The 27778-nt window shown below is 52.6% G+C and overlaps 1 protein-coding gene across 2 annotated transcripts; it reads right to left on the reverse strand.

Annotated features, from left to right (window-relative positions):
• Nucleotides 1-57: 57 nt before the first annotated feature.
• Nucleotides 58-27747, reverse strand: SS18L1 (SS18L1 subunit of BAF chromatin remodeling complex). Of its 2 annotated transcripts, NM_001078095.1 has the most exon segments (11): nucleotides 58-2200; nucleotides 3275-3402; nucleotides 4855-4974; nucleotides 9056-9148; nucleotides 9939-10043; nucleotides 10239-10400; nucleotides 11166-11363; nucleotides 11795-11939; nucleotides 12529-12613; nucleotides 13125-13201; nucleotides 27607-27728. In NM_001078095.1, coding segments are annotated over 11 exon segments (1209 nt in total). In that variant the 5' UTR covers nucleotides 27676-27728; the 3' UTR covers nucleotides 58-2173.
• Nucleotides 27748-27778: the final 31 nt, after the last annotated feature.

Below are 27778 nucleotides of genomic sequence, written 5' to 3' on the forward strand. Positions count from 1 at the left end.
GAGCCGCTGGCATCACTCCCCACGTTACATAAAAATGGACGGCACGTTAAATAAACATTTTGTTATTAATCATTAAATATATTAACACCAACAATCATGTATAAATTAGGAAATAAATGTACAAACTATTTCACAAAGTGCTTTTTAAAATATATACACAACATTCAAGAAATTCTTAATGTAAGACATTTCAGATTGAAGTTTTGGGATACGTTTTTTTCAAGTGTCCTTTTCCTTCAAAAAGTATTAATACAGCACTTAAAAACACACACACACATACACAAAAGGCATATTCCCATATTGGCAAAGAATAAAAATAAACTATTTTCACAGTTCTCTGAAATGTTTTAACATTTTCAACGGGAAATTTTAATCCCCGATTGAGTTTGCAAATTACTTCTATGAAAATTGTCAGGAAAGAACAGAACAAAATGAAGGGAAATGACTCCCTAAATTGAAATTGCTAATGTCTGTGTCATTTAGCAATTAAGGGCTCTCACTTAAGTAATTTAATATAGAGATGTATTTTTTAAGCCCTTACTAGTATTAAGGGTTTCTAAAACCCGAAAGTCTACAAAATAAACATTTCTATCCCACTGTCCGTGTGATTCTGCCTCCACAGAGGAGGGCAGAAGGTCCTAGAACAGGACTTGTCCTGGACCTCAGCAGTCCCTTCAAAGAGCCCTGGTGCTTCATCTGTAAAACAGCAACAGTAACTGCCGCCGTGTTCCCAGTGGGGACGGAATTCATTCTGCTAGAAACACATTAAAAATATCTTATAGACTGCAAAGCATCCAATTATGGATAAAGTACTACTTTAAAATTTTAAAACATGACTTCACTAAAACATCACCGTCAGTAGACTTGAGATATCAAGAATTAGATTTTTTTTTGTATTTTCTTGGTTCTTGGAAATATGTCAGCATTTACCCAAAGATGTTTTTAAAGGGGCCATAATAAATATGGGTATTATTATCCAAGTAAAGGTTGATAAAATGTCTGTATGACTTACTAGTGAAATGTAGAATTTTTCCTTTGACCTGACTTTTCCACATGAGCTATCTTTAACGTTTGTGCAGAATTTAAATGGCATTTAATGTCCTACGAATGTAAAAATGACTCAAATTTCTCTACGTAAGAGCCTTCCTTCTTTTTAGGAAGAACACAGTAAAATCAGTGGTGTTCTCTTTAAAAATAAGATGTGAATTTCAGATATTCCTAAATGAAAAGGAATGCTCGCTTGGAGATCTGAATAAGCAGGTCCTGGAAGAAGTAGTATAAAATAACTTGCCAACTCTTTGGAGAATTCCGTGTCACTATTTTAAATTATGAATTTAGAATTGAGCATATTACATATTAAAATTCCAGAAACGACCATCCGATAAACAAGGGTCAAACCCAAAGTAATTCCAGAGGACTACCCTCTCCTTCCTTCAGTAATACCACTCTCCCTGGGTGAGGCTGATCACAGTTGCCTTGTTGGATTCCTACTTATTTGGAACAAAGTCATTGATCCCTCTTTACTTTGTAATACAAAAACGTGTAACTTTTTGGATAAACAGAACCAGAGATACAGGTAAGGAGCGAGGTCTGGAAATAAAGGTTCACAGCCTCTCCAAGTGAAGCTTATTTATCCTTTCCATTGGGTAACAACAGAGACTGATGCAAACTACAGAAAATGCCTCCCCAACTCCCCGGCCTTGAGGCCCAGGAAGAAAGAGGCTGCCATCCAGGGGCAGTGCAGCCAGTGAGAGACAAGTTTACACCCCCAGTACAAACATGAGAGGAGAGTCAGACCTCAGGTCTGTGCATAAGAGCACGCAGACTGCGGCCTCTGGTAGGTTTGTCCCATCACTGGGCAGAGAAGACTCCAATGATGAAGGGACCCCTAAAGCTAGCTAGAAACATGGAGGGGAGGACAAAAAGGGACAACCTCTCCATTGTATGGACATACAATACTATACACAGCACCAAATATGTCACACCATCAAAGCGCCATCTGGCACCAGCGTGCACGCTTGCTGTCCTACCCCGCATGAAATGTGCGTGCTTCACAAGCAGACGCTGCGTGAGGCGAGGGGCAGCCTACAGGTCACAGCCCCTCAGAGCTGTCACTGGCCTGTCCATCCTGGGCGGACATGCCGCCTCAGGATTCCTCATAGACGCGGGTCCTTCACTGCTGGTAATTTCCGTACTGGCCCTGCAAGAGAGCAAGACACAGATCATACCCCAACAGGCCTGAGTAGGAGGGTCCACACCTGAGGATGAGACAGATCCCACCCCAGCCCACGCCCAGGATGAGAGGTGGATGAGCATGGTTGGCCAGCGACCAAATGCCTCAGCCTGTGTCCTGAGGCAGGTGGGTAGCTGATGTTCTGGAAGCCACCATCCAGGCTGAGATGACTGACTTAGGTCAGTGGGTGGAAGAGGTTGGCTCACGTGGTCACACAGCAGCTGACCGCACTGGGCCTGGGCTAGGTACCCCGTCACATCCCCCCCTGACCCTGCCGTAAGCAGGTTTGGGACGGGCTCCCCAGGCACACTCCCCTTGGCACCTCTTCCCACGCGCTCACTGGAACATTCCAAAAGCCAAAAAGCTTTGCTCCCCTAATAACTCTGCCCTGGGCTTGTGTACCTCCTGTTGAAAACTCATTCTCTACGTACAACTGGCTCATTCTTTATCTCTCTTTAAGGAGCAAGGTGAGAAGTATTTAAAAAATGAGATACAGGACCTTACCTATTCAGGTACCAAGAGAAAAACACCCCTAATCCACACAGTGCCTTAAGGTTTTATTAGCCATGTAAATTGTCATTAGTGCCTCGGACCTACCATATGGTCACTGATAGATAGTCACCTCTCGCCCGGGACTGTCCTCCAAGGAGACTCCAGAGTGCCCAGGACCCATCTCCTCCCGCCCACCACCCTGCTCCTGCCCCAGACAGATCCAACTGTGCCATGCAAGATGCAAGCTCTACAATCTGCCTAGGTGCCGTAACCTGCAGGCACGCAACAGACATGAGGGAAACAGGCATGAGGGAGACATCCAAGGTGTGAAAGACGAGACTCTAGGCGAGTTTAGGACATAAAGAGCCAGCTGTGTCTGACTGAAGTGGAAATTTTTAAAAACCTTACAGGCTCAGAGAATTCATGTTCTGGAGGAACCTAGGGAGCCAGCCTGTCCCATTTTATTATTCCTCACGGCCATAGGGGAAACCTTTGTCACATGTGATGTACAAAGTGAAGCGTGGGTCTGGAAACGGGCAGAAGGCTTGCCTGCTCGTAGCCATAAGGCCGCTGCTGCTGGGTGGACGGGCCCGTCTGAGATGCTCGGTAGCTTCCGTACTGCTGGCCTTGTCCCTGCTGGTAGCTGGAGTACTGTGAGGGGGCACCCTGGGCGGGTCCTAGAACACAGCAGGATCGTGAGATCACCCCCCAACACCCTCTCCCACAGGTCCTCCCAAGCCCCTGAGACGTGCGTTCCTGCTAATTCAGTCGTGTCTGAACCCCACGGAATGTAGCCCGCCAGGCTCCTCTGTTTATGGAATTCTCCAGGCAAGAATATTGGAGTGGGTTGCCATGTCCTCTTCCAAGGAATCTCCCCGACCCAGGGATCCAACCTGCATCTACTGCGGCTCCTACATTACAGGTGGATTCTTTATAGCTGAGCTACTGGGGAAGCCCCTGAGACATCGGCACCCGTTTTTCCGCCACATTAAACCTGAGCAGTGAAAGCACCACAGCTGGCGGCCAATCCTGCTATGCCCCCATGGCTCCAGCTATGCGCACCACCCCCCCAACATCCAGACGGGGACTGGGGGCTACTGTCAGAGCGCTAGACCTGCTTCTTGGGACCAGTTTACACAGTCACAGTTATCACTGTAAACATGAGTTAAATGCACAGCAAATGGCGAAAACCACGCAAGACAGTGATGGTGCCTCAAAGCCTAAGCGGACAGGATAGGCGGAATTGACAAAGGCTGAGGGGTTTTTCCAAAACCAGCTGCTTCAAGGGCTGCTGTGGTCCCAGAAAGAAGCACATGCCCAAAGCCAAAAGCAGGGGGCATGTCCAAGGGGCACAGGCACCAACCCAAGCTCCCGAGAGGCAGGGCTGAGACAGCTTGAACCATAAAATAAAGAAGTTTGGATCATAACCCGATCTGTAACATCAGTACCTGTGAGTACCTACCAATAGAAATATATGATCAATAACTAAGTGAACAGGGGAGAAGACACCTATCTTCCCTGGAGAAGACTTCCTGGACAATCTATGTGGATGATGACCCCTCAGGTGGGGATAGACCCAGTGACAACACAGTCTGGAGTAGGGGATGGAGGGCATGGGGCAGTGGGAAGGCCTGACAGGCGCCATGGACCACATGACCACTGTCAGCCTCAGTAGAGGCAAGTCACACCCATGGGAGGGGATACGAAGGCACTTCCCCACCATGGTCTTTTTTTCAGAATCCAGACAAACCCACCCTGATGGAGGGTCTACAAAGTGCCTGCCTAGCCCTCTTCAAAGTGCCAAGGTCAGGAAAGACAAAGAAAGTGCGAGCAACTTGCAACCCAAGGAGTTGTGGGACCCCAGACAGTCCAGGACAGGAGAGGACACGCAGGTAGGTCCATGAGATCTGAAGAAACTGGGTTCAGTTCACGGCCACGCACCAGTGCTGGTTTCTTAGCTGTGCCCACGGGGCGCTGGGAATAGAAGAGGTTAGCCACGGGGAACCATCAGCTTTCCCCACAGCTTTTCTGGAAACCTACAGCTGTTTCAAAATAAGTGTGCAGGTACCCACTGAATGACCACGTTCCTGCAACAACGTCCCACCCCCCGCCCCCCGCCCCCGCCTTACCGTAGCCTTGCTGCTGTCCGGGATAGCTCTGCTGGTTGGGGTACTGCTGTTGGGAGTACGTCTGCTGCTGTGCCGTGCCCTGCTGGTATCCTGTCTGCTGCTGGCTGTACTGTGAGTTTCCTGCAGAGGGAAGTAGACGTGAGCTTGTTTCCAGAGAACAATGGCAGCTCCATTGTCCCCCAAGGTATGGGCTGCTTTGGGTTCCATAGATTTGACTCTATTGCTCCAGTACCTTTTCTTTTCCACAACAATACAAATTGTTTTATTATACTTCTCTCTTACTATCTGATAGAGATACAAATATACAGCCAAAATGAAAAGACTATTGCAGTTAAAACAAAGCCTGATACCAGGGCTTTGAGGTCCTGACCCCGGGGACCTGTGGCCTTATTTGGAAAGAGGGTCTTTGCAGATGTAATTGTTAAGGGGAAGCCATACTGGATTAGACTGGGCCCTAATCCAGTGTCCTTATAAGAAGGAGATCTGGACACACATGCAGGGAAAGGCTGTGTGACTCCCACAGTTCAAAGGGACCCCACATGTTTCAGTGCACCTTTGTTTCACAGGCAAATGTGCACACCAGTTCACACCTGTACTTCATGGATGAAAAGATGCAGAAATTTGCCTCTGTGTTCTTCATCTATATGTGGGTATAGTCCCAGAGATGTTTTAGGTTCATTTTTTCTTTTTTTTCCAAAGAAAATGCCTTAATTCTCATTTTCAAAAATCTTAACTAGCCAGCCTGCACCCATGCTAAAAGCCTCATTTTGGGAAGAAAGCTCATAGTAAAAGTTGAGAGAGTGGTAAGCATATTAACAAATAGTTATCAAGGGTTAAGAGCGAGTGTTAACAACCATTTAAAAATCCTACACCTACAATGGAAAAGAACCTAAAAAAAGTACATATGTCAATATATGTATATATGTATAACTGAATCGCTTTGCTGTATACCTGAAACACAACACTGTCAATCAACTATATTTAAATAAAATTTTAAAAAATAAAAATTAAAAATATTTCTACAAAGTCTTCCTGACGCAGATCACAAGAGTTTTAGATTGGTGTAGAGATTAAATTCCATTCAGTTTTCGTAGTGCCTTTATACAAAGACCAATTTAGGCCTGGTTTCATTGTTTTCTTTCAAATAGGGCTTTGCTCTTCACACCACAGTGCGTGCCCTTTAACTTACAGTAAGTCAGGTCCTACTTTGCATAAGACCCCACCCTCTAGCAGGAGCAGCTGGAGGCCGGGGGCCCAGGAGTTTACTCCTCTGTGGCATCCGAGAGCCAGTGAACAGCCGGCCCAGAAAGGAGAGCTGTTCGTTGTTTTGTTGTTCTTTAATCAGAACATATTCTGGAAGTAAGAGACAGAGGCACCATGACAAGAGGCCAGGTTATGAACAATGGAATCCAAATAACCCATTTTTCTACATTATTTTTCCAGTTGTAAATAACTGTCCTCTTCTAGGAATTATAAATTGTAAGTATTTAAAAACTGGGATCCTGATAATGTACATTTAAAAATAACAGCTTTGAGAGCAAATTCATGTGGAAAGGCTTAAAACCCCACTAGGAAGTCCATTTCCAGCTGCACACAAAGAAAAGGAACACGCTCTGTAATATGGGCAAACTCTTCTCTAAGGTGGACTCTGAGGAGCCTGCCAGATCTTTTTAAAAAATTATTTATTATTTGGCTGAGCCAGCTCTTAGCTGTGCTGTGGCATGTGGGATCTTTAGTTGTGGCAGGTGGGATCTATTCCCTTGACCAGGGATCGAACCCTGTCTCCTGCACTGGGAGTGTGGAGTCTTAGCCACTGGACCACCAGGGAAGTCTTTCCTCAGTCTTTCTGATTGATCACCGTCTAAGGAAACATCTTGACCTCTGCTCCCTCCTCACAACCATGGCCAGTCCCAGCAATAATGGCCAATGGGACAGCCAATGGCCAAGGAGGTGTCAGCAACTGGTGGAGATGTGGGTTCATTGTCCTTGTGTCTCCTGAGAAGTGCATCAGAGACTCGGCAGGTTTCTCCAGGAACAGGAGGTCCCTGTTCTCCTTCTGTGGTAACAGGTAAAGGGGCTAATTCACAGCAGCAGCCGCTGAGGCCTGGACACAGCAGGTGTGCAGTGAGTGAGAATGCAGCGCAGCTCTCACATACCCAGAAAAACCTTCCCTTGACCCAGGGCCAAACTTCAGCGGAAGATGGGCTGGTTTGGACAACTCTGAAACAAGAGGCAGGACTCTTTGAACATGCCTGAGGGGTTCTCAAGAGGGTCTTGTGGGAGCAGCAGAGCCAGGCAGCCCAGATTCTGCCCTTCCTGGAACAACCCAGGGCTTTCCCTCCACTGGGGCAGAGACGACAACTTCCCTTGTTTTTCTGCTCTTTTTCATTTGTTTCTATCTTTAAGAATATTGCGACAGTCTATGACGTGGCCATGAAAAAAGGAAACACTCATTGGTGAAAGAAGAGGCTGGTGTTAATAAATGTGGCAGGCATGTGGTCACAAAACAAAGAAACAAACCCATGATGGTGACTTGTCTATAAAACCTTGTCGTCAAGCACAGATGAGCCTTGGGGCCTGAGTGGCAGCCATCTGGGGCAGAGCCACCCTGCTGTCCCGAATGCCCACCCATAGTCACCACTACCATTGGGAGAAACTGAGGATTGACCCGGGGACTGGGGGTTGGGGACAGATCTGCACAGCCACAGGATTAGTGCTTTGATTTTCAACGAGAGCCAATAATGTTTACTATTTCGAAGTTTGACTTCTAAATGGACAGATACATTGGTGCAATTTGAAATCTAAAAACAAACCCAGTCCACCTTGGAGAGGCCCAGGGCCCGCCTGCACCACCCGCCCAGCCTGGCCTTATCACCCCCGAGTCACTTCCATCGCTGTCCCCAGTATTTCTCGTCTGTTTATGGTGGGTGGGTGTGCTCTTAGCACTCGCTGTTTTACACAGAAGGCAGCATCCAGACACCCTGGTGCTGCACACCTGGTGTGACCCAGGGGACCTGCCACAGCAGTGCCCTGGACATGCCACAGTGGACACTGGCTGTGTCCAGCCTCTGCTCCTGTAAACCTCTTGGAGAGGAAATGCCAGTGGGACGTCAAGGTTTCCATGGAGGGCTCTGCAGTGGCCCCGACAGCAACCCTGTCCCACCCATCTGGGTTTGCTGTGCCCCGGGCCACTTCTTGGCACCTCTCACTCCAGGGAACCTGCAGGGCGCCTGCCTCCTGTGAACAATACCAGGACCAGCCACCTGTGTCTCTTGAGGTTCCTCATTCCCTTGGGGGACAAAGCTAATTATGGGAAAGTCCTTCATGTCAGCTTCAAGCCACCTCTTACCACCCCCACCCAACACCCCTGCCTTTCTCAGGGCACAGACCACTCCTCTGAAAGAAACACCCCCACCTCCCAGCTAAAAAAGACCAGGCAGGCCGCCCATTGAGGCGTGGCCAGTACCGTGTGTGGTCCTGTGCGGGGGTCACTAACCAGGTGGAACAAAACGTTTCCAGATCCAGGAGGAAACCATGCCGTCTGCCACACCTGCCCTAAAAGAAGTCACTGGACGTCTTAGCAAAGTCCTCATCAATCATGGAGGGGGATGCTTGTAACCCAAAGCGAGGGTACAAACTGCACTTGAGACTTTGACAGGCCCGCCCTGGTGAGCAGCGTGGGGCCCTTCCTGAGGAGGAGGCTGAGCCAGCTTCCCCGGAGAGGGAGGGGAAACGGAGGGAGTGTTTCCTGGGGACAGATGGGCAGCTCAGGAAGACGAAGGCTCTGGAGACGACGCTGTGACTGCACAACGCGCACGTGCTTGGTGCCCCTGGAGTGTGCGCTTAAAAACAGCTAAAATGGCAACATTACGTATTTTTACAATTAAAAAAGGTCACCCCAAAAGCCACACTTTCTAGTCACTTGTTCCATTCGCATCCTCTTTTCTTTCCTGGGCCACTGGCAGCCCTGACGTTGTCCCCACTCCTGACCAGCAGACTGGGGGCCCTGATCCCATCACCCATGAGCTTATTAGTGGCCCTTCTCCTCTCAGGGTTTCCTTGGGGCAGCAGGAAGTCCTTTCCAGGGCCAGCTGGCACCCAATCAGTTTGGTGACATCACCCTGGCAGCTCTATCAGCACCTGCCCCATTTCTGCAGGCCCTGTGCACATTAGGCCTGGAGCTTACAGCCAGCTGCCTTACCGCCCTCGTAGTAGTGCTGCGTGGAGTCCTCAAACGACCGGTCGTAGCTCTGGTCTGTGTAGGATGCCGGCTGGTAGGCATAGTCGCCGTGTCCTGCAAGGAAACAGGGCACCTAGCAGTCAGCAGAGGTCCTGGCTTCCCAGTCCCGGGAAAGACCACATGGACTCAGCCATCAGGTCAGGATGGCCTGCCACTGGATGTGGGTCCTGTGTCCTAGACGGAGCTTGTGGGGGCTCTTCCTGCTGTCTGGCAGCCGAGGTTCCTTTAAAGTGCAGACGGCTACCTGCTCCTGGGGCCAACAAGCCAAGGTTTACAGGGCATACTTGGTGCCCCATGTCTGACACACATGTGTCCATTAGCTCTTAATGTCACTATGTGGTCACCATCCCGCCGCCGGCTCCCACTGGAGTGCGTGACCCCTCTGGTCTTGGCCACCTCCCCACCGCCCACTGCCTGACCTGGTCACACATCCCTGCATGGGGTCCTCCCCAAATCCCACCTGTCCTCTGCAGTCACTTTAAGCCATCTCCACAAATCCTGATTTTAAAGATGCCGGAACGGTGACACGGAAAAGGAAAATAACCTGCAGAAGGTGTAACTGAGCAGCTGGGAGGTGGGTGTTACGGGACATACAGTTGGCTCAGGTTCGTCACCTTCCTGAAGGCACTTCACCATGAGCTCGTGGCCATCCTTCAGACATTTATGTCCATCCATTCAGAGGACTGTGCCCCCAGCCCCAGGGAGCCCAGTGCAGGAAGCTTCTCTCAGCAGAGACCAGCCCCCACCCTCAAAGGGGACTCTGGGTGCTTTGCTGGCGGGGGCACTGGGACTGAACTGGGAACAACTGGGGAGTGGGGACAGATGCCAAGGAAGTGGGCCTCACCATCGGGGTAGTACTGCTGGCTCATGGGCTCTGAAGCGGCCTGGCCGTGGCCGTACTGCTCACCGCCGTAGTACTCCTCCTGGCCCAAGTACTGCTGGGACGAGCCTGGGGGGACAGTGCTGACGTCACCTCCCCGAGCCCCAGAACCTCCCTGACGGGCCCACTCAGTGGGACACGGCCCACCCAGGGGACACGGGGCCCACCCAGGGGACACGGGGCCCTGCATGTCCAGCCCCCAGGAGCCGGGCTTCCCACAGCGGGCCTCCCCCCACCGGTTCCCTATACCGAGGGCGGCCTCACCTTGCTGGGAGGGCCGGTAGGGCGCCATGGGCCGCTGCCCCATCACGCCGCCCCCCTGCCCACTCTGGCCCATCATGGCCATGGACTGGCCCTGGTAGTGCTGGCTTCCGCCCTGCGCCGCGCTGTAGTGAGACGAGGCTGCCTGCTGGTGCATCATGGACACTGGGGAACACGACAGACCCCGTAACCCAAGCAGTTCCCGGTGGTGCCCCCCCACCCCCAGACCAGTCTGCACCCTCACCCCAGGCTGCGGCTTCCACAAGGCCCCCCTGATGGGGCCACGTCACCCTTCCTGCCAAAGTGCCTTTGGGCGACTTATAAAATGTGAAACGCGGCTCCCACCTGCTGGTCCCAGAGAAGCCTGTTGCCCTGCCCTCCCCAGACGGTAGCCTCAAAGGGCCCTGGGGGGCCCCGCCTGCCTGTCCTTTCCTGCCCCCCTGCTCGGGACCCTCCAGGCAGCACTGTCCAGCACAAGATATGCGAGCCACATCACAGACTGAAAAGAAACAGGTGAAATCTATTTTAGCAACATTTTATTTGACTCAATATATCCCAAATAGGTTGTTCTCAGTATGTAATTAACATAACGAGAAGCAAGGAGTAATTTCACACTCTCTGTTTCTGTCTAAGCTTTGAAACTCATGGGGCACCCCAGTTTGGACCCTACGCTTCCTGAGTGCTCAAGGCCCCAAGCTGCCCGGCGGGGCTCCCGCCACTCCTCAGCATGCCCTGCTTGCCTCCTGCCTGTGGGAGCCCTTCCCTGTCCTCCCAGTGCAGGGTAGGGTGGGGCATGCCACCACCCTTCAGAGCCTCCCCTGAAGCTGCCGTGGGAACAGCCAAGGCCCCGACCCACCAGGCCTGTACCCACCAGCCCCGCCCCTCGGGGAGCTGCCAGAGGAGGGGGCCATGGGCCGAACAGGGCAGTACCTGGGTTGGACTGCATGTTGATGTTGGCCCGGGACACGTAGTTGCTGATGGCGCCCTGGCTCTGCAGGGGTACACTCTGCGAGGCAGGGCCTGAGTGGCTGTAGCCGGGTCCCGAGCCGTGGCCACTGCCTGACATACTCATGGAGGTGGTGGGCAGCGTGCTCTGCGCCGTCTGCTGCAGGGACACGTGGTTCGGACCTGTCGGGGGTGACGGGGTGTGAAACCCACGGAAGACCGGCTCTGAAAGACCCCCCCACCCCGAGCTTCCTTCAGGTGCCTGTGCAGGGGGGAGGCTGACCACGGTCAAGGACGCAACCAGAGAAGGAAACGGCCTGCTTCCCATCACATTAATCAACCTTCCCAATGGCTGCTACCGACTCTCAACCCAAGGACAGGACACCTGTGCACTCATGTGACCAGGTGACGCATGTCGATCTTCAGGGTCGCAGCCAATCTGGGGCTGCAACAAGGGCCTTACCCACCCCCCCGTGTCATCTGCGCATGTGTGCCCGCAACAGGGCCTCTGGGAAGAGGGGGTCTCCACTGCAGCACCAGCCACTCGGGAGCCCAGTCGGTGACCCGCTTGTTTCCCGGAACCAACCCGAGCCCAGCGTGCCGGGGCTGCTCACCATTGCCGATCTGGGCCTGCATGAGGGAGGAGGGTGGCAGGCCGGCCCCGATGGCATCACTGAGGCTACCCTGCGAGTGCAGGCCCTGGGCCGAGCCGCTCTGGGACAGCCCTCCTGGGCCCAGCGTCATGCTCTGCGTTGGCGGCTGTGGCAATAGGAAGGTCACCGGGAGGAGAGTTAACGCGAAGAACAGCCTCTAGACCATCTCATCCAGGGACTCAGCCACCCCAAGACCTGCAGCCACATTTGCTGGCTGCCTGGCAAAGCCTCTAAGACAGACCACCACTCTCATACAGCTGGACAGCTCAGGCCAAGACAGAAATGCTACTCCAAGTATTTCCCAAGCTTTTCAACACACACTTTGAGGTTCAAAGCTGGGCCCCCCATTCCTGGGACTCAGGGAGTTGCTTCACCAGCCCCAGCTGCATCCACCTCACCTTCTCCACACCCTTCCCCACCACCCTCCTTGGTCTCAGCTGGCCGGGGTCTCTGTCCCTGGTAGCCTTGAGCCCTTGCACAGCCTGTCCTGTGCTACAGTATCAGGCTGCCAGGCGCCCTGCTCCTCCTCCACCCCTAGGCCCACCTCTGATCACTGAAGATGGAGCTTCCAAGTGACCCCCTACCTACCCGGGCACCCTCATCTCCCAGATCTGAACCAGACAGCAGCCCCACAGCTTTGGACCAATGGTGTCTATACCAACCCGCCCCCCCGCCAAGCCTTGGTGGGCACTCACGGCGGGCAGCAAAGACTGCATGTTCTGGTTGGAGTCTGCGATCGTGGCCAGGTAGACCAGGTTCCGGTGTAGGATCTGCTGGTACCTGCAGGCGGGGGCATAGGTGAGGGGAGGAGCCTGCCCAGCCCTGCAGCCAAGCCCTGGGGCGGGGGGAACGGGCAGGTGGCACAGCGCTCTGCAATCCAGAAAGGGCCGGGGGTGGGGAGGGATACCCCGACCTGGTACCACTGAGTCTGTTCAGAGGATGGAGGTGGAGGTGGGTCAGAGGGATGTGGGGGCCAGGGAGACATAGGAGGGTCTGCCAGGGGGCGAGCCTCATTGGTGGACCCTGGCACTGGGCTCACTTGATACCCCAGACCTCGAAGAGGCAACAGCATCTAAGAGAGCAGCTCGTGAGCTCACTCTGCACCCAGCCCTGGGCCCCACAGCGGTCCACTCTCCCCTACACTCGCATTTTCCTCCAAACCCGCCCACCTCTCCGTGGGGAGCCACCCAGGGGGAGCTGACTCAGCAGCTTAGCTAACCCCGAGGCCCCACTCTCTCAGGCCACTGAGCCCGAGGCAGCTGGGAGGGGTGCAGGCGATGCGGCCACTCACTGGGTGCACTCAGCCGTCTTGCCCTTGCTCTGATAGTCCAGGATGCACTGGATTAGGTGGTGGTTCTCGTCCAGCATCTGAAGGAGAAGCAGATGTGAGCACGGGAACACGGTGTGTTTTCGAGTGGTCTTTGGCGGGGCTCCAGGGCACCATCCCACAGCTCATGAGGCCCAGTGGTGCCATCAGCAGAGCTGCCCCTTCACAGCCCGAGCCAGCGCCCAGCACTTTCCACATCCCTGGGCCAAGCCCGCAGCCCTGCAGGGCCAGGCTCCATCACACCCAGCCCCACCCAGACAGGTCCCAGGTTTTCTCTCTGCAGAGGAAAACCCACAGCCTGCAGGACCTGTTTTCCAGGGTCCTTGAGGGTTGACTGGAGTCTGGAGAACGTGAGACCCACAAGTAATGGCCGTGTGGTGGGGATGCCTGGGGGAGCATTCTGCAAAATGGCCACTTGGGGACAGCACCTGGGGTAGCCCTGGAGACCAGGAGGCCACAGAGGCTGCAAAAAAGGTCACCACGTGGGAGTATGGGAGGGGCTCCCAGAGACCGACCAGGAGGCCCTGAGTGGACACTTCCCATCAGGACGTGGGGCGGAGATGGGGGACCCAAGCACTGAGGGCCTCGCCCTCCCCACTCAGCCCCTGAGCCTTTGGGCTTGGTTTCTCTTGCTTGGCTTTTTGTTACAACCTCCTCCTCTTTGCTGGGCTGTTTTTGCCAACCTAGAGATGATGCGCCAAATTCTGCCATTGCCACACCGGCGGAGGAGCGGACCCGAGATGGGGAGCCACAAGGGGGCGCTGTGAGGCACGGCTGCCTGCGGAGCCCAGCGCAGGCAGGCTGTTAGATCCAGGGGGACTGGGCATCCCTGCCATTTGCCCAGGAAGTCCTTCCCAGATTAATTAAGAAAGGAAAACAACCACAGAAGGCCATGTCCTCTCCCTCTCAGAGCTGCCCCTAAAAGGCACCACAGGCTCTACCTCCTAGGCTCCTGTTGCCGGGCAGAATCCTCTCCCACGGTCACACGCTTCACATGAAGCATAAATCCATTTCAGCATCCTTCTTACCTGCTCAGAAAAGGGGGGACGCTAAGTGCTCAATGTTGGGATAACTTAAGCAATGACAGGAAAACCATAGGATGAGATGTTAACCAGCTATTATGAACATTTTTGTAGTTCTCATAACTATGAGAAAATGTTACACTGTTAGGATTTTTTAAAAACAAGGTACTATCTCACTTCATGGAAAGCAGAAGAGGAAAAAGTAGCAGCAACAACAGATTTTATTTTCTTGGGCTCTAAAATCACTGTGCATGGTGACTGCAGCCATGAAATGAAAAGACACTTGCTCCTTGGAAGGAAAACTATGACAAACCTAGACAGTGTATTAAAAAGCAGAGACATCACTTTGCTGACAAAGGTCCGTATAGTCAAAGCTATGGTTTTTCCAGTAGTCGTGTATGGATGTGAGAGTTGGACCATAAAGAAGGCTGAGCGCCAAAGAACTGATGCTTTCTAACTGTGGTGCTAGAAAAGACTCATGAGAGTCCCTGTGACAGCAGGGAGATCAAACCAGTCAATCTGAAAGGAAATCAACCCTGAATATTCATTGGAAAGACTGATGCTGAAGCTGAAGCTCCTATGCCTTGGTCACTTGATGCAAAGAGCTGACACATTAGAAAAGACCCAGATACTGGGAAAGATTTAAGTCAAAAGAAGAGGGAGGCAGAGGATGAGATGGTTAGATAGCATCACCCATTCAATGGACATGAATTTGAGCAAACTCTGCGATAGTGAAGGACAGGAACCCGGTGCATTGCAGTCCATGGGGTTGCAAAGAAATGGGCGTAACAGAGGCCAACTTCTGTTGTTGCGTCTCACAGGCTTAGCAGCTCCATCTTCCTGGACCAGGGATCAAACCCATGTCTCCTGCATTGGCACGTAGATTCTTAGCCAGTGGCCCACCTGGGAAATCGCTGAAGGAGACTTTCTGAAGAGAATAATCAGACCCTGGGAGAGACTTCCTGAGGTAGATGACCCAGTTCTGACTGAGACGTTCTGAGGAGGGATGACCTGATCCTGAGGTGGTTGACACTCCGGAGGGGAGATGGCCCAATCGTAAGGGAGACTTTCTTAAGTGGAACACCCCAAATCAGAGATTCCCTAAAGAGGGACAGCCTGATCTATGAAAAGGATTTCTGAGGAGGGATTACCCAACTCCCAGGGAGACATTCTGAAGAGAATGACCTGCTCTGAGGGAGATTTTGGGGGAGGAATGACCTGCTCTGAGGGATATTTTGGGGGAGGAATGACCTGATCCTCAGGGAGACTCTGAGCAGGGATGACCTAACCCTGAGAGAGACTATCTGAGGATGAGTTTTGGGATCCTGAGGGATACGGTCTCAGGAAGGATGACCAGATCTCACAGAGACTTTCAGAGCAGGAATGATCTGATCCAGAAGGAGACCTTCTGATGAGGATAATCAGACCCAGGGAGAGACTTCCTGAGGTGGGATGACTCAGTTCTGACAGAGATCTTCTGAGGAGGAAAGACCTGATCTTTGAAACACTTCCTGTGGAGCAACGACCTGATCCTGGGTAAGCCTTTGGAGGAAAGATGATCTGATCCTTAGGGAGACTTGCAAGAGGAATGATCCGATCCTGTGGGAGACTTTGTGAGGAGGGATGACTGGATCCAGAGGGAGACCTTCTGAGGAGAATTATTTGGCCCTGAGGGAGACTTTTGGACGAGAAATGAGCCAATGGGGAATCTTTCAAAAGAGGGATGACTCAATCCTGAGGGAAGCACTATCAGGAGGGATTAGCCCACCTGAAGGGAGACTTCCTGAGGATTGAAGACATCCTGAGGCATATTATCTGAGGGAGTTTATGAGTCCTAAGAGACTCTATCAGAGTTAGAATGACCTGATCCTGAGGTATACTTTGTGAGACGGATTACCTGATCCTTAGGGAGACTTTCTGAAGAGAGACGACCAATTGCCTGGGAGACTTATAGAGGTGATGACCTAATCCTGACAGTGCCTGCCAGAGGAGTGACTGAGGGGTGTCTTCTCAGGAGAGATAACAAGATCCTGAAGGGGCACTTCTGAGAAGAAATGAGGCAATCCCAAAATATCCTGGGGAGCAACAACCCAATCCCAAGGGAGACTTAATACACTTTCTTAACACAAAAAGGAAAAGGCATCTTCCACCCTAATTGAGCACAATGTGTCTGTGTTACCTGTATCCGACTCTCTGCGACCCCATGGACTGTAGCCCGCCAGGCTCCTCTGTCCAGAGGATTCTCCAGGCAAGAATACTAACGTGAGTTGACATTCTCTTCTCCAGGGGATCTTCCCAACCCAGGAATCTAATCTGGGTCTCCTGCATTGCAGGTGGATTCTTCACCATCTGAGCCACCACAGAAGCCCTATTGAGTGCAACTGACCCATAATCTTCAAAATGTCAGTTTTAAAGACGAAGATGGAAGAATTCCTTACTGGCAAACTGAATATACATGACTTGGGATTTTCTTTTCCTATGAAGCACATTTTTGGCATAAATGGGGAATTAGAATTAGGTCTACAGACCAGATAACAGTCCCGTGTCCATGTCAGCTCCCACATTCCCATCTCTGTTCTGTGGTTATATCTTTGTCTTTAGGAAAGTGATGCTTGGACATTTGGGAGTAAAAGTCAGTTTGCAAATCTCAAATGATTCTGGCAAAAATAATATTTATACACAGGGCAGGGGGGCAGAGAGAGGAGGAGAGAGCGAATGAGGCAACATGTTAACTTGGGAAATCAGGGGGAAGAGAATATGGGAATTCTTTTAAAGGTTCCTGTCCCACAGATCTTTTTTCAGGATCTGTAAAATGATGTGGTCCCATAAAACAAGGGAGCAAATGGCAAAAGGGGAAGATCTCAGACCAACACAGAGGCCTAAAGAATGGGGACCATGGTGGAGGGAGACCCAGAGAGGCCCAAGAAGAGTAGCCCTGAGACCATGAACCTGACAGATTACCTGAGCTGAGGTTTCCACGACTGGGAGAAAGTCTAGGATAAAGCAGTGAGAAATGATTTAAAAGAAAGTGAGATTGCCAACTCCAAGGGAAAAAAAAAAAGACTGGACAGGAAAAATGATCACACACAAGATCGTGCATGGAACAATATTTACACTATCACAACCAGAGGTGGATCAACCACCAGGGGACCATCCTGGGGTAATAGGGGCACTTGTGTGTGGTGGAAGAGGGAGCACGAAAATGAGCCATGACCCCCTTTGCCATCATCTTCATGTCAAAGCAAATGTTAGGGACTGAGTATCTGCTGTCCCCCTAAAACTCCTGTGTTGAAGCCCTAACTCCCAATGTGATGGCGTCTGGAGGCAGTGCCTTTGGGAGGTGTTCAGGTTTGGATAAAGTGATGGGGGCAGAGCCCCCATAATGAGATCACTGCCCTAGTGAGAAGAAAAAGACAACACCAGAGCTTCCTCTGGGATGAAGACAGCAAGAAGGTGGCCAGCCGGCCGTCCACGAACCAGGGGGCAGGTCCTCGCTGGGAATCAAATCTGCCACCACCTTGGTCTCAGACTTTCAGCCTCCAGGCTGTGCGTGGACTGAGTCAACAGACAATGCTTAAAGCTAAGATCATTCAAGAAGCAGCCACTTGGTTTAGCAATGGTGAGGGCAAGTGGTGCTGCTGGGAGGTGGGAACCAGCATGGGGGTGGAAGAATGACCCCAAATTTCTAATACAAGCCCCACAGCATGACTTGATTCTTTATGTGCAGGTGTGGTTTTGATGAGTGTAAAATCTAACCTTAAAACAAGAAGTAAATGACCAGAGGGCAACCCTGGCTCACTCCAGATTGGAGATTACAGATTTTATTTCCTATGAAAGTGAAAGTCACCTCAGTCGTGTCCGACTCTTTGTGACCCCATGGACTATACAGTCCATGTAATTCTCCAGGCCAGAATACTGGAGTGGGTAGCCTTTCCCTTCTCCAGGGGATCTTTCCAATCCAGGGATCTAACCCAGGTCTCCCAAATTGCAGGCAGATTCTTTACTAGCTGAGCTACCAGGGAAGCCCAAGAATACTGGAGTGGGTAGCCTATCCAGCGGATCTTCCCAACCCAGGAATCGAACCGCAGTCTCCTGCATTGCAGGTGGTTCTTTACCAACTGAGCTGTCAGGGAAGCCCTGATATTTTCTGATGGACTGGAAATCCACTGGGGTCTCCCTGAGCAGGTTCATATCCTGCCAACTACATGGTGGTTATCTGTGAATCAGTTCCTCCTTATTCCCTATATGTTTATTAAAATTTCTAAGAGAGGCATCTGTTACTGTTACCATTTAAAAGATGATTCTATTATCTTTAAGCTTCTTTTTTTGGATCTTTTAAATTTTTATTTAACTTTTTCTTTAAAAAATTTTTTTATTTTATATTGGAGTATAAATGATTTACGATGTTGTGTGAAAGGTAATTTTGAAGAGTCTGGGACTGCCGGGGCTGGGTGGGCCCAGGGCTTCACTTGTTCTTTTTCCTACCAGCGTGCCCATGCTAAGTTGCTTCAGTTGTGTCTGACTCTTTGCGACCCTATGGACTGTTGCCCCCCAGGCTTCTCAGTCCATGGAATTCTCCAGGAAAGAATACTGGAATGGGTTGCCATCTCCTCTTTCGGGGGATCTTCCTGACCCAGGGATCAAACGCTTGTCTCAGGCATCTCCTGTGCTGGCAGGGGCATTCTTTACCACGGTGCCACCAGGGAAGCCCCTTTCTTTACCTAGTGTGTGTCTAAAAAGTATGTATCCTTAATACAAAGTTGAAAAATAAAGACAACACTTACACTGACGGGGATTAACAATCTATTTCACATATTTATTGCTGTCTTCTGAGCTTTCTCACAGGAGATTCTGTGTCTTCCTGCACCAGAGGGCATGCCCCTTGCTCTCTGCCCTCTTGGGAAGCCTGGTTTTCCATAGGTTCAGGGGGATAGGGCAGGTGATGTCACAGAGAAAGGAGTTGGAGACTCATGAAATATAAGAGCTGAAACTCAAGTGCCAGGCATGGCCCAGGGCCTCTGGAGGCGAGAATCCTGGGGTAGACAGTAGAGAAGGTGGCAACACCCTTTGGAGAAGCTGGCACTCAGCACTGAGGGCCACGACTGCCAAGTCATGGTGGGATCCCATCTCTGAAGGCCTATCCTAGACCCAGGTAAGTGTGACAAGGAGGTGGCCAGACCCCACCCTTGCTTGCGATGGGAGTGGGCAGTAGGCGGCCGGAGTCAGGGCGAGTTGGCCGTGGGCACACATCTGCTTGGTGCCACAAGGCGGCTGTGTCATCTGTGATCTTGACAGCAGGGATCCAGGAGCACTCAGCAATGTCTGAGCCATGGTTGGAAAGATGACCAGGAACACACAGGTGGAGACGGAGGTAGGGCAGTCTGAGTGGCATGGACGGCCCAGGCAAAGGTGTGGCACATCCGAAAGCAGAGACAGAAGTTTTAGGAACGTGCAGAAGAGGATGTGGTGGAGACGGAGAACCATGGAACGGCTGGGGGAGGGGGAAGCCTATGCCCAGCAGAGGGTGACCTGCTGAACCTCAGCCTGGATGGACTGCAGAGGCCAACGAGACCAAGGTCATGGGACACAGGGCACAGCTGTTACCTGCCGCGTGTCACAAACGTCCCCATGCCCCATGGTGAAAACAGTGGCTTCTTAGATCTCATGATTCTGGGCTGTCGGGGCGGTCTGCCGCAGGTCTCTCCTGGCCTCAGCTCTGGCATCAGTGGGGCCTCCTTGGCACGTGGTCACCCTGGTGGTCTCAGGCCCCAGTGGGTAGCCAGAGAGCACAGGTCTCATCAAGCCTCTGTTGTGCTGGCCGCTGTTTCAGCGGTCAGAGCACCACGAAGGAAAGCCCGGGGTTGCCGTAGGGGTGGGAACACAGGCTCAGAGCTGGGGTGGCCCCACTCAGCTGTTGTTTCTGTGACAATCCACCACAGGCTTTACCAGGGACTGGACCTGGCTTCGAGGGAGGTGATGACTGACCTAACACTCTGCTGCCCATGGGGCTGCCTGGAGGTGAGGACACAGGTGATGAGGCCGGGTCGGGCTCAGGGCGCCACTGATGCCACACGTGGGGTCCTGACTGGGTGGGTGAGGGATTGAGGATATCAGAAATTTGGGAAGGGGAGGAACTAGGGGTCCTTGAGCCCACAAGAGAGTAGGGTACAGGGACTGGAGCCATCAGGGAACCCTGGAATAGGGGCACAGAGGGACCTGGAAGCCCTGAAACTTGCTGCCGAGGGGGGATCAGGTCACCCCACAATGGGCAGAAAGACCCTTCACAATGTCCTTGTGCCTGTTCTTGTAATTAACAAAGGCTGTGCCCTCGAGATGGGAAGAAATTCACGGATGTGCTGAAGTCCAGGCAGGCCCAGGGGGAGGGTGGGCCTCCAAACCCCCACCCTTGGCTGACACTCCAGCCAACCTCAGCTGGTTCTGGAAGCATCTCCCCGTGCCCGCTGTGCACACACGGGGAACATTTCCGTCCCGCTGGTCTCCCACCGTCCCTGTCTCAGCCACAAAGTTCCCCGCTCGTGATTTCCTAAGCACCAGAGAATTCCACAAAACAAACACATGGTACTCAGAGGCTTCTGTGGCTGCAAGAGACCGCAGCGCACGCCTCCACATGTGGGGCCAACTCCACGTGAGATAACTCCTGGGAGCCATCTGAGCTGTGGGAGGCACGACTGGAGAACTGGGTAAGTGTCCCTGGGTAGCTGACCCTCCTCCCACCATGGTTCTCAGGGCAAACATTTTGCTAATCCATCAGGGCTCCTTCCTGCCAGCACAGAGGCAGCTGCCACCAGCCACCCCAGAGGATAACTAGGAGCCCCCAGGCCACAGACCCTGCTGATGGATGCTGACAGGACCCCTTCCAACAAACATCTGCCTGATGGGTGAATTGGTGAATCGGATATGTGGGTTTCAAAAAACCCCAAACCTTACTCCTATGGTGTCCTTGGGAGGGCTGGCCCCGCCCTGTGGTCCTCCCTCTGTGTCTGACACGTGTGTTCAGACCCTAAGGACGTGGTAAGGCACGTTAACATGGTTGTGGTTGTTCAGTTGCTCGGTTGTGTCAAATTCTTTGCAACCCCATGGACTGTAGCATGCCAGGCTTTCTTGTCCTTCACCATCTCCTGGAGTTTGCTCAAACTCATGTCCATTGAGTCGATGATGACATCCAACCATCTCGTCCTCTGTCATCTCCTTCTTCTCCTGCCTTCTATCTTTCCCAGCATTAGGGTCTCTTCCAGTGAGTAGGCTCTTCACATCAGGTGGCTAAAGAACTGGAGCTTCATCTTCAGCATCAGTCCTTCCAATGAACATTCAGGGTTGATATCCTTTAGGACTGACTGCATTGATTTCCTTGATGGCCAAGAGACTCCAAAGAGTCTTCTCCAGACTACAATTCAAAAGCATCAATTCTTCGGTGCTCAGCCTTCTTTATGGTCCAACTCTCACATCTGTACATGACTACTGGAAAAACCGTAGCTTTCACTATACTGACCTTTATTAGCAAAGTGTTATCTCTGCTTTTTAATATACTGTCCAGGTTTGTCATAGCTTTTTTTCCAAGGAGCAAGCATCTTTTTATTTCATGGCTGCAGTGACTTCACTGTCCTCAGTGATTGTGGAGCCCAAGTAAGTAAAGTCTGTCACTGTTTCCATTGTTTCCCCATCTATTTGCCATGAAGTAATGGGATGAATGCCATGATCTCAGTTTTTTGAGTGCTGAGTTTTAAGCCAGCTTTTTCACTCTCCTCTTTCACCTCATCAAGAGGCTCTTTAGTTCCTCTTCACTTTCTGTTATAAGGTTGGTATCATCTGCATTTCTGAGGTTATTGATATTTCTCCCAGAAGTCTTGATTCCAGCTTGTGCTTCATCCAGCTCAGCATTTCTCATGATGTACTCTGCATATAAGTTAAATAAGCAAGGTGACAATATACAGCCTTGACGTATTCCTTTCCGAATTTGGAACCAGTCTGTTGTTCCATGTCTGGTTCTAACTGTTGCTTCTTGTCCTGCATACAGATTTCTCAGGAGGCAGGTAAGGTGATCTGGTATTCCCATCTCTTTAAGAATTTTCCACAGTTTGTTGTGATCCATGTTAACGTGCACGCAGCTACAAACATATGTCCATCCTCCTTAAGGATGTGGGGTCCCCACATTATTCAGTCACTGTCACTCCGCCCCTGTGAGCCTGGCTCCCTTCCCTCTTCACAGGACCCTGGATTCCTACAGTTTGGGATCACCTGCCCTTCAGAATATACTCATCGCTTTTGCTCAATGTCAAGAATACCATCAAAAGGCTGAGACCATCACTTACTTACAAGGTGACTTGCCTTCCTGTACCAGATGATCATGTGTTACCACAAATGCAGTTGAAAGGATCCAACCATGTCATCTTCCTTAAAACAAGGAACCCGAGGCCTGGGGGTGGCGGCGCTGGGCTGTGAGCTGCCATAGCTCCACCCTCACTGCTGACCCCACCGCCCACTGCCATCACCAGCCCTGCAGTCCCGGCGCAGTCGCCCATCTGCTCAGGAGCCGTGCTGGCCAAGGGGTTGGGGTCACGTTTCAGGAGCCTCAGCTGCACAAACATCCAGCACCTTCGCCCTGGAGCCTTCTGACTCCTGTCATGTTCACGCAGCAGGGCACACAGTCATGGTGCCCACCACAGATCAGGCGGTCCAGACTGGCCAGATGTTGCCCAGGTCCTGCCACTTGGGGACACCAGTGCTAGGTCCCCTCACTGCAGGGGAGGGCAGCTTCTACTCAAAGCCTGGGGACCGCATAGACGCTGTCATCCAACTCCCAGCACAGGGCCCGCGGGCCTGGGGAGCAGGCTGGGGCAGAGGGCTGGGGCCACGGGCAGAGCACAGTGGGGACACCTGCGAGTGAGTGTCAGAGGGCCCCTGGCTGCCTCCCTCTCCCTCCCCCTCCAGGCTCTGCAAGAGAGACACAGCCCTGAGGAGGCGGGATTGCGGAGGGGCGGGGGGTGCGGCCTGTACTTTATCCAGAGGCTTCCATCCTCCACCAGGGGGCTCCCAGGACAACACCTGGGTTGGGGCAATGCCTGGGCAGAAGGGCAGAGGCCAAGCGGTAGCTGTTCCCTCCCTGAGAACACCTATAGGGGCTGCACTCAGAGCCTCCATAGCACAGGTTCAGGTGTGCTCAGGGGCAGCACCCTGCCTCCCCACCCAGGGCTGGTCCCAGAGACCACAGTGAGGGGACACCACCACTCCCACCCCGGGAGACCCTTCTCAGGCCTCTGCTCACTGGGGTGAAAGTGCTTTCAATAATTACTGCCTGAGATGATCAACAGCAAAGTTCACAGGAGGCTCCGAGTCCCCAAGACCCTCTCAGTTGTGAATTTTAAAATGGCCAATCTACCTCCCCCATGAATTAGCCTACATTTTTAAGGCAAGTTTCAGGTCTGAGAGCGCACAGGGCACTCCCCCGACAATGGGTCACCCCTTACCCCTGTGCCCCCACCCTGCCCCTGGGCACTGAGGTCCTTGGGGCTGGGCAGCCACCCTGCTGATCTCTCTCCCATGCCTGACCCGCATCAGCAAACACGCCAACTGCCCACCCCTCCATAAGCTCTACAGAGCCTGTCTCCCCCGCACAAGGTGCTCGGGTGCAGAGGGACAAGATGCTACCCCTGCTCTTCAGCTGAGGAAACAAGCTAAGGAAACCAATATAAACAGTGATGATAAAACTCACATTTCTTAAGCAACTACTATGTGCCAAGCAGCAAGGAGGCACCTACACGTCGGCCAAGGTACAGCCACACAGGCTGTGGAGACAGCGGCACCCCAACCCCCACCAGTGACACCCAGAGCATGGTCTTGGTCCCCAGCCGGAAAGAGCAGTTCAGGATGGGTCCTGGCCTAGAGGTCAGCTGGCCAGGTACAGAGTCACTGGCTTTTCTTGGGGACACTGCCCACCTCCAGCTCAGACCCTCTGGCCAAATCATGTCCCCCATGGTTCTCACCTGGGTTGCACCTCCCCTCACACTATGCTTGGTCACTGCAAGCAAGACTACTGAGTGCATGACTGAGGCACCCCTAACCAGGCTGGCCCTTCTAGCCCCACCAGTTTTGGTGCCTGATGCGAAGAGCCATCTCATTGGAAAAGACCTCGATGCTGGGGAAGACTGAAGGCAGGCAGAGAAGGCAGCAACAGAGAATAAGATGGTTGGATGGCATCATTGACTCAACAGACATGAGCTTGAGCAAACTCCGGGAGACGGTGAAGGACAGGGAAGTCTGGCATGCTGCAGTCCACAGGGTCACAAAAAGTCGGACATGACTGAGCCACTGAACAATACCTGCTCTGCTCCCTGCAGACCACAGGCGGGACCACTGGTGACTCTCAACCTTTAAGACCCTTACTATCCCTACTCTTTGGTCCTCCCTATCTGATACGCCCCTGCCCCATGTGTCCTCCTTTAGGAGTTGAAATGCATCCCTCAAAATTACCTGGTCAAGTCCTAACTCCCAGTATCTGGGATCATGGCCTTATTTGGAAATAGGGTTCTTGGGAAAGTAATCAACTTATATTTGAGGTCACATGGATTAATGTGTTAGTTGCTCAGTTGCGTCTGACTCTGACTCCATGGACTGTAGTCCATCAGGCTCCTCTGTCCATGGGATTCTCCAGGCAAAAATACTAGAGTGGGTTGCCATCCCCTTCTCCAGGGGATATTCCTGACCCAGGACTGAACTCAGGTCTCCTGCATTGCTGGCGGATTCTTTACCATCTGAGCCAACAGAGAAGGATTAGGGCGGACCTTAAATCCCACACCTGGTGTCCTCATGAGAAGAGGGAGATTGGACACAGACACATAGGAAGGGGGCCAGGTGAAGATGGAGGCAGAGGTCAGGATTATGCGTCTACAGGCCAAGGAGCTCCAAGGACCACCAGCAATCGCCAGAAACTCAAAGAAAAGCCTGGAACAGATCCTACCTCAGAACCCCAGAAAAGAAGCAACACCGTAAACACCAAGACTTTGGATTTCCAACCCTTGGAACTGTAAGAAAATCAACTGCAGCTGTTTTAAATGACCCTGTTTGTGGTAATCTGTTATGACGGCTGTAGGAAGTGACTACAACTGCCCGTCCCAAACGCTCGACTGATGGGACCAGGGTCACAGATGCTCCAGCACATGCTAGGCACTGACTGTGCTGGACACTGTGCCAGCCTGGGGACACAACAAGAACAGGTCAGCAACACAAAACTTGGGAGCCCAAGTGACATGTCAAAATGCTGGACTCACCACATAACTGCCAAGTGGGGCCTTGAAGGTTGAGTAGGAGTTTGCCTGGCAAGCTCCCGTCCAAACATACTCAAAGGACAAGAGTGTACTCCCTGCTGTCTCACTACCAAGTAGGCTTCCAAGGAACCCCTGGCTTTTTCTCAACGCTCTGAGCATGAGCACATACTGTGGACACAGTTCATATGAGTGCAGAACATGTATCTCTGATGCCCTCTCAGAATACCAGTAAGAGAGCCCTGCGTATATGCATTGACAAAACACCAAGGTGACTACACAGACTGCTAGCCCTAAAAGGTCAAACCAGATGACAGCCTAAGCCGAAGACCCATCTCCAACGGTCAGCATGCAGACCTTCTGCCCTGCGATGCAGTCTCTCTGATCTGATGTTTGGGAGCAGTGCTCAAACACACACTTCTGCCTAGAGACTTGCAAAGTGCAAACAACTGGATGAATGCTGACGCCAAGGCAGCTTTAGGAACAGTGACTATACTCGTCACACTTAGCTCCAAAAACCAGGGTCCTCAGAGCCCCTTGGGCTGCCAACATGTGCGTCTGGGTCACATGCTTGACTCTCTGCCCAACCAAGAGTCCGACATGGAGTGTCACTGTCAGGGCAGACCCTGGAGCCGCTGTCCAGGTGTGACTCCTGGCTCTACCGTGTACCAGTAGGCACTCAGCCTCCCTATACCTGTCTCCTGATCTGTAAAATGGGGATGATAGTAACTCAAGACATTAAACGAGTTGAGACCTGCAAAGCCCTTAGAATAAGGCCAGTAAGCACCCCATAAGGGTTAACCAGACAAATAAGAATGCTCTACTTTTAAACCTGTATTTCTCCTGCTTCTTAAGTCTTCTCTTCCCCATTTAGCATTTATGAGGCTCCTCGTTTGTCAAAACCAGTCACGGCAAAAGTCGTCTCAAACAGTCAAGAGACTGAGAACAAGTCCACCAGGTCCCCGCAGGTCATCAAGGAAGAAGGGCCGCGGCCATCAAAGTGAATCCCCTCAGGGGAAAAACAGGCTCACAGAAACCAAGGCATACTGCAGAGGACCGCAGGTTAGAAAAGAAAGTAACACAGCTGTCAAAAACATCAAAAAAATTCAAGCGGGAATGACTAACACTCTCTTTCTTCTGAGCTTTTCTTCTAAGGAAAAACAATAGGAAAACTGAAATCTTCATTTTCACAACTTAAGGCTTTGTTAAAGGTGCCCCAAACCAACGGGAAGGTATCTCTAGAAAACCACAAGGCCGAACTTAAAGAACGTGGGCAAGGCTGTAAAGCGAATGTGTAAAGTTTCTGTTAGGTGAGAGGCTGGCTAGGTGTCACGCTGAAAGACAATTTGACACGCGAATAAGGGCAGCAAGGTTTGGCCGGCAGGTCGGCCCCAGGGTGTAGCGCGCTCCTTGAAGGGCTGCGGGGCTACTGGAACTGCGTCCCACCCTCTGGATGCGCCCCTTTGTGCCTCGGAGTGCCAGCACTTAAGGGGGCGGTAGGGGCCGGGCGCTGGGACCTATTCCTGTCGCCCCGTGCGCCCCTCGACCAGTCAAGGTGCGCGTAGGGGCCAGGGCCGCCCATCACGCAGCGCCACCGCTTTCGCCAGCGAAGCGGATCCCCTGTGCGCGCGGGATGGCCGGCGGACACCACTCGGTGGGCGCCTGGTCCCACCGCCCTGCACCCCTACCCACGGACTGTGGCCCCAAAGATGGTGAGTCACCACTGTGCCCGCGCAGCCCGCAGTCGATCCCGGGTTGGATCCGAGGATACCATCCCGCGAGCAGCATCTTTCGGACACCACCCCTTAGGCAGTCTGTTCTGCCACCCTGCGCCCCTGCCCGCGGCCCCTGGTCTAGAAAGCTGCGGGTCCCCACCGTGCCCGGCGTGGCCCAGGGTCGTTCCCGGCTTGGATCCGCCGACACCACCCCGCGGGCCGCCCCGCGCCCTGCTCATGGCCCACGCTCGCCCCCGCCCAAACTGGCGCACGTCGGCGGCCAAGCGCGCGCGGGGCCCCGGCGGGGTCGCTGCGGTCGCCTGCGCCCCGGCTTTGTTCGCGCCCCGCGCCCGCCGGCTACCCTCGATCCGGCCCGGCGCCCGCCCGCACCCCGCAGCTCCCGTGCCGCAGTCCGGGGCCCCCAGCCCACCTTCTGGATGGTTTGCTGCGTGACCTCGCCTTTGCCTCTCGGCCGGGCGGACGCGAAAGCCACCGACATGGTAGCGGGCGCGGGATCAGCCCTAGATCATTGGGGTTTATTCTCCGGCTGCGATCGGCAGCCGGAGGCGCTCATTCTCCGCAGTCGCTGGGGGGGCGGGGGG

The sequence above is a fragment of the Bos taurus genome, chromosome 13, assembly GCF_002263795.3.
Source record: "Bos taurus isolate L1 Dominette 01449 registration number 42190680 breed Hereford chromosome 13, ARS-UCD2.0, whole genome shotgun sequence".
In the NCBI taxonomy this organism is placed as follows: Eukaryota; Metazoa; Chordata; class Mammalia; order Artiodactyla; family Bovidae; genus Bos; species Bos taurus.

Bases quoted from the DNA above. Each gene is read 5' to 3' on its own strand.
- SS18L1 (XM_025000850.2), bottom strand. From the start codon at position 27,675: ATGTCGGTGGCTTTCGCGTCCGCCCGGCCGAGAGGCAAAGGCGAGGTC. The intron at 11,940-12,528 runs GTGAGTGCCCAC...CTATTGCCACAG, and splicing joins TGCAGTCTTTGCTGCCCGCC to CCGCCAACGCAGAGCATGAC. The intron at 4,975-9,055 runs GTAAGGCAGCTG...TTCCCTCTGCAG, and splicing joins GCAGCACTACTACGAGGGCG to GAAACTCACAGTACAGCCAG.